Source organism: Mytilus edulis, chromosome 14 (genome assembly GCF_963676685.1).
Source record: "Mytilus edulis chromosome 14, xbMytEdul2.2, whole genome shotgun sequence".
Taxonomy (NCBI): Eukaryota; Metazoa; Mollusca; class Bivalvia; order Mytilida; family Mytilidae; genus Mytilus; species Mytilus edulis.
Window position 1 is genome coordinate 43,208,816 of NC_092357.1, and position 12,026 is coordinate 43,220,841.

The following is a 12,026-nucleotide window of genomic DNA, read 5'->3' on the forward strand; positions in this document are numbered from 1 at the left end:
CCAGGAACATTATGTATTCAAAATATAGGAAACAAATAAAATTCATATACAGAAATAATTAAAAACTGAACAGTACTTAATTTTCATAGAAGTCAACCGATTTTTTTTTGGCATTGTCATCTTCAATTCCTTAGAATTTTTTTTTATTTACTAGTAAACTGATAATGCCATGACACAAATTTCAAGCTGCTATGTTCATAATCTAGTACTAGTGCAAAATTGCCAAATGTACTTTATGGCTGAATGAAATCAAATATAACCGATCAATACCAAAAGAGCATGAACTAAAATGTGTTTCTTCATCATGTTTATCACAGATCTATGTCCATTATCAACTGCAATGTTTAAAGGGAATTTCCCATCAAGTCTACATATGCCTGTATCTGCTCCTTTGCCTAACAATAAAAGTACAATATCACTATGTCCTAATTCGCATGCATAAAACAATGGCGTGGTGCCATCTTCTTTTGTCAAATTGATGTTGGCATGGTGATCAAGAAGACAACTGACTACATCTTTCCAACCAATGAAACAGGCAATATGCAACGGAGAAGAACCAGCTACTACATCAAATGCATAATCTAACGACTTCCTACTGACGTAATCTTTAATGTTTGATGGCGAACTCTCTGCAAGGCTATCAAAAAAGTATTGTTTTTTCGTATCTAATGTGGTCGTTGAATGGTTACAAAATGTATCTTTAATACACTGTTTACTATGGAAACATATGTTACAGTTAGCTTTGTTCTCTAAAAGTAACCTAGTTATTTCTACATTTCCATTCAGTGAACTAAAATATAAAGCATTACCACCATCATTTGCTTGGGCATTAATGTTCGGTTTCGGCTTATGTTGAATCAACAATAGTACTATACTGGAGTTGTTGGCGATGCTTGATGTGATCAACGGTGTTAAACCGTCCCCTCTACAAAGATCAATATTAGGGTTCTTATGTAATAGCAGTTTTATTATAATAGTGTTTTCTTTTTCACATGCTATTAATAAAGGACTACATCCAGTGTGGTCACATAGATCGACGTTAGGATCATTCTCTAACAGCAACCTTACTGTATCAGTGCATCCAAGCATGATTGCCATTAACAAAGGACTACTGCCATATGCGTTAGATAGATCAACGTTAGCATTCCACTCTAACAGCAACCTTACTGCATCAATATGCCCAAACCGACTTGCCATTAACAGAGGATTATTGCCATATTTGTTACATAAATGAACATTAGCATTCCCCTCTAACAGTAACCTTATTATTTCGGTATGCCCACACCGACTTGCCATTATCAGAGGACTGTTCCCGTCTATATCACACAGATCAATGCTAGGATTTTTCTTTAACAGTAACCTCAGTATACCAGCTTGTCCTTTCACGCTTACAAAATACAATAGACTACAGCCATTACTATTACAAAGGTCAACGTTAGATGTCCTCTCTAAAAGTAACCTTACTACATCAGTATGTCTGTTCGTGATTGCAATCCACAGAGGATTATAGTGTTGTTTATCATAAATGTTAATATTGGCTTTCCTTTCTAAAAGCAACCTTACTACATCAGTATGTCCTCTTCCACTTGCCATGAACAGAGGACTAAAGCAATTTTTATTACACAAATTAACATTAGAATGTTTCTCTAATAGCAACTTTACTACATCAGTATGTCCTTTTTCACTTGCCATAAACAGAGGACTACAGCTATTTTTATCACACAAATTTACATTAGCATGCTTCTCCAATAGCATGCTCACAATTGTTATAGTCCCTTGACAACTTGCAATGGCCAGTGCAGTGAACTTATCTGTGTTACATAAGTTAACATCAGGTTTTCTCCTTAAGAGCAACCTTACAACATTAGTGTGTCTTTCTTGACATGCTATATACAGAGGACTACACCCATTTGATGTACATAAATCAATATTTGGATTCTTCTCTAATAACATACTCACAATAGAAGTATCCCCTAGATAACATGCAATGATCAGTGCAGTGGCCCCATCTGTGCAACATAGATCAACATTTACGTTCGTCTTTAACAGCAACCTAACTATATCAGAATGTCCTTTCCGAGTTGCGATGTACAGAGAACTACGACCGCCTTCGTCACACATATCAACGTTAGGATTATTCTTTAATAGCAACTTAACTATTTCAGTATGCCCTGCACGACTAGCCACGTACAGAGGAAAGTTTCCATTTTCAATGATACAGGGATTAGGAAGCAATTCTAACATAGACTTCCCAAACGTTTTATTTACATATTGCCTAACTGTGTGAAGAAGACTATAGTCCATATTGACACATTTATTAATGTTAGGGTTCTTGGCTAACAGCATCTGTACTATCTCATAATGTCCAGTCTCACATGCTACGAACAGAGGACTCATTCCATAAATGCTACAACAATCAACACAAGGATTTTTTTGTAAAAGCAGCCTTACTATATCAGTATGTCCTAACATGGTTGCTATTAGCAGAGGACTAAAACCTTGAATGCAACATACATTAACTTCTGGGTTCTTTCGTAATAGTAACCGAACTATATCAGTGTGTCCTTTCAAGCTAGCTGCGAACAGAGGACTTAAACCATTGAGGTCACTTTTATCCACACAAGGGTTTCTTTGTAACAGCATCCTTACTATATCGGTATGTCCATTCATGCTAGCTTTGGATAATGGACTACTGCCGTCTTTGTCACATAGATCAATGTTAGAATTCTTCTCTAATAACATGTTTACAATATCAGGATACCCTTCCTCGCATGCCAAACTGAGTGCAGTAACACCTTGATTGATACATAGATCAACATAAGGATTCCTCTCTAAGAGCAGCCTTACTATGTCAGTATGTCCCTTCTGACTTGCAACCAATAGAGGACTACAGTAACTATGGTTACATACATCAACATTAGCATTTCCCTCTAAAAGCAACTTTACTATACCAGTATGCCCTTTCAGACTTGCAATGTACAGAGGACTACAGCTTTCATTGGTGCATAGATCTACACTAGCTTTCATTCCTAACAACAACCTAAGTATATGAGTATGTCCTTCCATACTTGCTAAATAAAGAGAACTACATCCGTTGATGTCACAAAGGTCAACATTAGGTTCTCTCTCTAACAACAAACTCACTATATCAGTATGTCCTTTCTTAATTGTAACTATCAGAGGACTACGCCCATCTTTGTCACATAAATCCACGTTAGGGTTCCTTTCTAAAAGCAACCTTACGACATCAGTGTGTCCTTCTCGACTTGCCATGTACAGAGGACTACAGCCTTTTTTATCACATAAATCAACATTAGGATTTTTCTGTAATAACATACTAACAATAGACGTATATCCTTTATAGCTTGCCATGTGAAGTGCAGTTGCCCCATCTATGTTAAAAAGATCAACTCTTGGGTTTCTCTCTAAAAGCAACTTTACTATTTCAGAATGTCCGTTCTGACTTGCCATGCACAGCGGACTATAGTAATAATGGTTACATAAATCAATGTTAGGTTTCCTGTCTAAAAGTAACCTAACAATATCAGTATGTCCATTCTGACTTGCTGTCAACAGTGGGCTACAGAAATTTTTGTTACATAAATCAACAGTAGGTTTCCTCTCTAAAAGCAGCCTAACTATATCAGCATGTCCTTCCTGACATGCCAAATAGAGTGGACTATAGCCTTTATTGTCAAATAAATCAACATCAATATTCTTGTCTAATAACATTTGAACAATTAGAGGATACCCTTTATAGCAAACTTTGGTTAGTGCAGAGGCCCCCAAATTGGTACATAGATCAATTTCCGGATTCCTCTCTAACATCAATCTTACAATACTAGAATGCCCCTTCTGAATTGCCATAAGTAGAGCATTTCTGCCATTATTGTTACATAGAACAATATTAGAATGCTTTTCTAACAGCAACTTAACTATAGCAGTATGCCCTTTCTGACTTGCCAGAAATAGAGGACTACTGCCATTATTGTTACATAAATCAACGTTAGGATTCTTCTTTAACAGCAACTTAACAATATACGTATATCCTTTCTGACTTGCCATCAACAAAGGACTGCATCCGCTTTTTTCACATAGATCAACATTTGGATTCTTCTTTAATAACATACTCACAATAGCCGAATAACCTTTACAACATGCCATGTTTAGTGCAGTGACCCTATCATCTTTATAATAATCCACATCCACTTCATTATCTAACAGCCATTGTATCATATCTGTATATCCATCACGACAAGTCAATATCAGAGGAGTAGTGCCTGATCCACATTCCTCCTTTGGAATCACTGTATCCTTAATATTGGCCAGTACTATTTGTTGTGCCTTATCCAGTCGTATTAAATGCTGTAATAACTGTTGTCTGAATAATAATTCTTTCATATTAGAGCTACTGAAGACCAATGCTACTATTCCTGACGACCAGATCTTTATCAATCTTTTCAAATATGAATCTAAATATTTATCTTGTATTTCAATAATAAAGTCTACCTTTTTCATTTTGTCATCTGGTGATTTGATCCAAAGAAAACGTTCATTTACAAAACAACTATCACCATGTTCTATTAAACATTCAATCATTTTCTGACCAAAGAAGTAAGCAATGAAGTCAAATAGTTTATCATGTAAGATACTATAAAATCCATTCTCTTTACACATGAATGTGCCATCTAGAGAGTCCAGTGCCATTTTAAGTTCTGCCTTGGAAGTACTTCTATTCAATTTACAAGCCTCACATGTATCTTCTATTATCTGTCGTTGTTCATCAGTAACCTTACCTTGCAACCATTCCTCTAATAGTCGATTATTAAATAAAACACATAAAGCAAGACCGCATACCTTATGTTTCCCTTCATCTCCATGTCTACTCAAATTGTCTAACTCTTTTTTATAGATATCAAAAGGAATTCTGAAAAATTCTTTAACATCTGTACCTTTTTTTTCATGAAAAAGATAACATAAAAGAGGAAAGAATTCACAATGCTTTGCACTTTCATTAAGATTCATACTATTCAAACCAATATACTTATCTGCTATTTTGATTTTTTCGTTTTCTGTAAGACATAACTCATCAGATATTAAGTTACATTCGCAAGGTATCAAAGGGGATAACATTATAAACTTATCATCTTTAAAAACTTGTAATCTACAACATACAATCACCTTACAGCATTTGTCAGCGATAATTGTGTTTATAACAGGTAGTAGCTGTTCCCAGCTCTCAATCTGTTGTTGGTTGGCAGTGAAATTTCCACAAATATCATCTACAATGAAGACTGTCTGTTTACCAGGTTGGTAATAAACTCGTATATCAGTTGGTGAATAAACAGGTATGATTGTGTATCCCTCATTCTGCAAAACCAGTGATGTGTGTCTAGCGATAAACGATTTCCCTACTCCTGCTGGGCCAGTTAAGGTCACACAGCTGTTATCTTGTAAACATTTAATGACGTGATCACTAGCTCTTGTAGACACAAACATCTTATCTTTCTTTTTCCAGTCTTCAATTTGTTTATTTATCTGATCTAAATTATGCAAGTAAAAGTCATTTGAAAAATAAAGTTAATTCATCTTGCAAAATAATTAGTTTACTTACGTATACAATCTAAATTTAATCTATATACATGCTACAACTTTTAAAGCCTTATAGACATGTGTGAACGATAAATAGGTTCAGCCCACCATTTTTTTCTTAAAATGTCGAGTACCAAGTCCATTTTAGGTATCATGTGTATGCTGGCGTTTGCATTTGTTGCAGTGTAGTGTTTCTGTTTAATTAGTGCGTTTCCCTCGGTTTTGCTTAATCGATTTATGACTATTGAACCGTGGTATACTACTGTTGCTTTTATTTACCTCTGATGTTCTTTGGAATCACTTCTTCTTGCACCGTTTTCAACACCTCAATTTCCGTCAATAGTTCTTCTTTTGCTAAAAAAATGTATTTTCTGTTAACAGCATAATAATGATAACCAATAATTTAAATGGTACTAGTATTAGATTAAACATTTCACAATTCAAAACATTGCCCTTTTTATTTATAATGTTGTCTTTTAAAGGCAATACAATCTATACTACTCTACTTTATGTACACTTTTATCAAACTTAAATCCAAGAACCTCAATAAACTGACATAAAACTCAGGGCTGAAAACAAATTAATATCTAACTGCATTCAACAATATGAAATAAAACATAAGCATTACTGCCAATAATTATAAATAATAATATGGGTAATATAATCATTTTTATATTAAGTAACGTAAACTAAACACATATAGTTACTTTTACTGTTTTCAATGCGCTTTTTTTTATCCTGATCAGTCAGTTATTGGAACGTTTCTATTTGTATGGAAGTATGCAATAAAAGTGGCAAAAAGATTTATCCCGGTATATAGATATGTTAAGAAACATTGGTCATCTTCGTGAAATCAGGAGTGTACTGAATATTCAACAGTATAAAATTACATACACCCATGATTAAAACCACCAATAATAATTTTTTTACGTATTTGAATTCATTCTTCATATTTGCTATCTAGCAGTGGTGTAATTTGTTTTCTAAAATTAAATACACTGCAATGAATAGGAAATCATACACCATGAAAGCATGCAGAATTTACACATTTACACAATCAAAGTACACATAGATCAGTTTGGTAAGTTTCAAATAAACTGAAAAATGAAATAATCACGAAACGTATAGATGGAATACATTACGAAACCAACTCACATTGTTTTTAAGTAAACTGCTGAAAAGCAATATTTAATTTTCACAACCGACATGCCGTTATTTTTTCGATGTCAGTACATATATTAATTGTCTTCCATTTATGATATTTTGACTTGCAAGAGAAGTTATCCCGAGGTCATAGTAATTTATGGAAAAACAGTTCCTGGGATCGGATTTCTAATTGTAGTTTGAACTACAAATGAAAAATGTGACCATGCACTGCAATTGATATAAAGCATTGTTGAATGTATAATTAGTTGGTATAATCCATACCATGAGGGAGCAAACCATGACTAAGAAAAAAGAATATTAAAATCTTTCAAACAATATTTTTTATTATAATATTTCGGATATTTTTGAAAATCAGTAAATTACAACTTCAAATTATGCATGTTCTTGTCAGATTAGCTTCCGGTCACTTAAATATGTTTATCACAATGCTCATATTTGTGTGGTTTTGTGTTGATCAGTCTTTCTGGTTTTTTTATATTGTGTACTGTTGTTTGTCTTTTTATCGTTTTGTGTTTTTGCCTCAATAAATGGTTTTAACTACTATTGTTTGCAATGCGTTATTCATATTTGAGAACTTAAGCTAGGTATAAAGCAGGTTAACAATTCTATGTAATAAAGAAGAAATGCGCCAAACCAGGATTATGACAGTTGTTATCAATTCGTTTGTTTTGTTTCAGGTTTTGATTTTGCCATTTGATTACAGACTTTCCGTTTTAAATTTTTCCTCGGACTTAGGTATTTTTGTTATTTGCTTTTTTCAGTTGTTAAAAAAAGGAATGTTGTTTTACTGGCAAAAAATATTAACTTAAGAGAACTCATTTTCATATTTATCTTACACTTACTTTTAGCATTAGATGCTTGTTCCTCTTCGTGACATATTTTCAAGATCTTAAATGACTGTTTTAATTCTTCAATCTCATTCTTTGAGTGTTTAATTTCCAGAATTATTTCTTTATTTGTTTGATCAAGTACCTTTGTCTTTAACTGATCACATTCCAACCTCATGGATGGTCCACCTAATCTTCCAATAGCCTAAAACAATATAAGATGTGTTTATAAAAGTAGGAGGTTTAGCTAGCTATAAAACCAGGTTTAACCTTCAATTTTTTTTTTGGAAAATGCCTGTTCCGAGTCAACAGTCCGTGACAATGTTTCAAGTCTGGAATATAAAAATGGGTCAAGTCTGGAATATGATGATGTTTCAAGTATAAAATATGACTATGTTTTTAAGTCTGGAATTTGACAATGTTACAAGTCTCGAATAGGACAAATTTTAATATCTGGAAAATATTCTGAAAGCAATTTACATATATGATTGCAACAAAGAGAAAACATACGTTCATACATCAATAATATTTTTCAAACTTTTGATTGCATACAAACCTCACTTATGTCCTCCCAGGAAGTTGAGAAAAAAGTATTGTCTATCTTGCAGTTTTTCAGGTGCGCTATGTAGTTTCTGTAATATTTTATCCTTGCCAAATCTGAAGCAGGTGCTGTCTCAGTGGATCCAGGCAGGTGGTCATATCCCTTCACAGGATCTGTTAACTTCGCCAAGTTTCTCAGTAATGTTATAATCAAAGTAACGTCAAAAGTGTCTGACTTTGGAATATCTGTCAAAAAGAATCTCTAACATTGAAGAACAAATGCATATAACAGTTACACCATTTCCTATCATCACCTTATCATATATGCTGACAGAAATGTCCTTTTTTTTTGTTGTTGAAAGCTCCTTCTTTCATTTTTTATATATTTATATTTATAAATTTAAAGGTCAGATCAGCTCTATCAAATAAAGATGTACATATTTTATGCAAGGACATCATTCATTATAATATAACTATATTCGTATTACAAGAAACGCTAGAACTTAACGATTACCAATGAACCATGAACTTTGAAATCAAATTGAGATGAATTATGTCAAAACGAAATGTGCATACCTCTCATCATTCTATATTGCAATTGTAGTTGACATTTACTTGGCATAACTTGTAACCCTTACTCATACATCATGTAAAAGGCATATGAAACATGTAAATGAGATCAAGGTGAACTCATCACGAAGAACCCTTAAATTCATTCTGAGTAACGAAACTTAACAGAATATTATTTAATCATGGATATTACATATTACATTATGTTACTAATTCTTCATTCTTTGTATATTCGAAATACGTTTAAAGTTTTGATTATCAGTAAGCTACTGTTGTCTCCAATTTAGTTACAAAGCAACATACATACGATTTCACTGATCTTGGTTCATATAACGAAATGTATGATGGAAGAATATAAAACCAGGATTGAAATTTTGTATTTAAGTGTAAGAAGTGTATGAAGTGTCAATTACCGTATAGCGGGTTATTTTTGCGGGGTGTAAATTTTCGCTTATTTTCGCGGATAGAACAAAATGGCAAAATTGAATTCCGCCAATTTACATGCACATGCAAAGGTATTGATTAAAGTTTTGAATGCGCCGAAATAATAACCGCGAAAGTATTTCGTATACATTATTCAATAAAAATCGCGAAATTTTACACCCGCGAAAATAACCCGCTATACGGTATCAAATGCATATCAGGACGAGAACATATAAATGTTATATGAGTATAAACCTTACTTCGTACGATATTGAAATGTTGAGCTGGAAGATTATTGATGTAGTTCATAAGTGTCCTAGGGAACAGTGATGGGTCGATTAATTCGCTAACTTGATATATTTGATTCCTTTATAATAACGCTTAAATTCAATTTCAATTGATAATTAAGATTATCTTTCTTTACAATAATTAAGATTTCTTTGAATTACATACGAGTATATTGGATACGGTGATCGAAAATATTTTTTTGACATTCTATTCTCAAATGAAAATATATTTGAGTGAAGAATTGTGTTTTGATATCGTTAATATATACATAATATAAAAAAAAAACTTGGAACAGGAGCACTGTAACATGTGTATTGTTTAATAATAAATAAAAGTGCACCGTCTCTGTTGAATGAATATCATTGTTTTTTAATTAGATATTTTAGTTCAGTGCACATTTTCAATTAACAAAATGAACCTCACAAAGCGTGACAAAATAATGATCAAGTAGTTGAATTGTCTGTGGAGACATAATTGACATTTACGTAATGGTTTTACAGGTGTTAATCACTAATTCAATTGTTTTGACAAACAATAGATTGGTTTCGGTATAACAATGAATTGTATTGATAGCGATAATCAATAATAAAGTTATAGTTTATAGTTTTCATTATGAATTTTATTGTATGAAAATTTGGTAATTTGATATTTAGGAAATATATGTTAAAATTGTTATGTTGAAAAATTATGCGAATTGTTGGGAAACCAAAACGTTTTAAATTCAATTATTTCTTAATTATTTCAATTTCAGGTCCATTATCAAAATCATCAATTGAAATAGATTCAATAACGATAACTTGTTAATACGAATTCTAATGCAACAACGTTTGAAACGTTTATTTTGAATGGATAACGTCACTAATTTCCATAGCATCTATGTGCAATTGATGCTATGTAAGGTACGCGCAAGCGCAGACGATATATGACAGATTTTGAATACATGTTTTAACGTTATTTTCTGTCAGTTTAATTAGAATGGAGATAACAATATTGTATTTTATGCTCCGACAGCATCAAATCACCAATTGTTCCGTTGGATCTTAAAAAACAATGCAATTATCTCCTAATTGCAATGATTACTGAGTATATGTTATAACAGTGCAAAATGAAATCTATTACATCTCATTATTATTACTGTTTACATTATTAAATGTCTCCTAAGCAACAACAAATAATAATGCTGTTATATTATACATTTTCTCGACATTTGATACAAATCCAACTCCTACTGACATTAATGCGTAGTTTTTAGTTGTCTCAGAACTAGTATTTAGGACCTTCCAGTTTATCTCCCTATCTAAAATCAAAGTAAGTAACAACAGATGCAAGTGATGGCAATTTATTACACATCTTAATTTGTTAATTCTTATCATATTGAATAGGGAACAAGAACTTTCATGCCTTCAAATTCGTCTACGTGGCATGTCAGAACTCCAAACTATTCTACCCTATTGGGGAAATTCTCATGGACTGTGTACACCTGACCCTTATAAAACTGTATAAAAAACATTTAAACACATGTATACTCATTAAAAACCATAGAGAATCAGAATAAGTACACTAATGACATGTATATGTCATTGTGCTTAAAATTCCTCTTGATATTTTAAAAAGTTTGCTTGTATGCATGTATGCATGTATTTTAATAGTAAGTAAGATGTTTAGGAAACAATAAACGTTTTTGCTGCTTGTTCCTAGTATGTTATTAGTTATCAAATGTATCAGGGTTATGATTTAGTACGCCAGACGCGCGTTTCGTTTACATAAGACACATCAGTGACGCTCAGATCAAAATAGTTATGAAGCCAAACAAGTACAAAATTGGAGAGCATTGAGAACCCAAGATTCCAAAAAGTTGTGCCGAATACGTCTAATTTCATCTATTCCTGGGATAAGAAAATCCTTAGTTTTTCGAAATATTCAAAGTTTTGTCGACAGAAAATTTATGAAAATGAACATATAATTGATATTCAATATCCAGAGTAAATATTTGCATTGCTGGTGGTTTATAGCATGTCTCAGTGATTTAATATTTACCAGGTTGCCTTGGGAACAACAAATTCCACTGCTGCAAGTTTATAACTTTATTCTTGTCTTTCAGGTCTTTCAGTTTCTTATATTCTTTCTTCAGCGTTTCAAATAAACAAGAATGATGGAATTCGCTATCAAATAATACTCGTGCAGCACGTGGTGAAATCCCTGTTATCAACAAGCCCATTCTCACATAGTTGTCTTCTTCTTTGGTGAGAGATGTCATCTTGTTGGTGTTTTGCATTTAACCCCTGTTCTATTTACCTCACGGCATGGTCACATATTTATCAAGTTTAGAAATTTTCACACACATTTATATACATATATTCCTTTCAAATAAAATATAAATAAAAGTGTTTCCAGTTCATTGGTTTTCAATTATACAATATGTTCTGTCGCTTTAGATTCCATTATTCTATTATCTAAAGTTTAAAAAAAAACAATTAAAATTCACATTTCAAGATTACCAAATAAATGGTCAAGTGAAATATCTTTGTAATGAAACATCGTCGTAGTTGTCCTTGGTTCACAAAATATAATTGTGCGACTACAGTTGCTCATTTTTGATAGCCTTTTTGAAAAATTACT

The 12,026-nt window shown here is 32.6% G+C and overlaps 1 protein-coding gene across 1 annotated transcript; it reads right to left on the reverse strand.

Moving 5' to 3' along the window:
- Window positions 1-249: 249 nt before the first annotated feature.
- Window positions 250-11,664, reverse strand: LOC139504216 (ankyrin repeat and KH domain-containing protein 1-like). The gene is made up of 5 exons (XM_071294283.1): window positions 11,445-11,664; window positions 8,143-8,372; window positions 7,602-7,791; window positions 5,872-5,946; window positions 250-5,543 (listed from the first exon to the last, which is right to left on the reverse strand). The coding sequence occupies exons 1-5, from the start codon at window positions 11,662-11,664 to the stop codon at window positions 250-252; spliced, it is 6,009 nt and encodes a 2,002-aa protein (XP_071150384.1).
- Window positions 11,665-12,026: the final 362 nt, after the last annotated feature.

What these genes read in the sequence shown, in the direction of transcription:
- LOC139504216 (XM_071294283.1), bottom strand. Translation starts at nt 11,664, where the DNA reads ATGACATCTCTCACCAAAGAAGAAGACAACTATGTGAGAATGGGCTTG. An exon ending in ACAAGCATCTAATGCTAAAA is followed by an intron (nt 5,947 to 7,601) that starts GTAAGTGTAAGA and finishes ACATTTTTTTAG; the next exon opens with CAAAAGAAGAACTATTGACG. An exon ending in GATTCCAAAGAACATCAGAG is followed by an intron (nt 5,544 to 5,871) that starts GTAAATAAAAGC and finishes TGCATAATTTAG; the next exon opens with ATCAGATAAATAAACAAATT.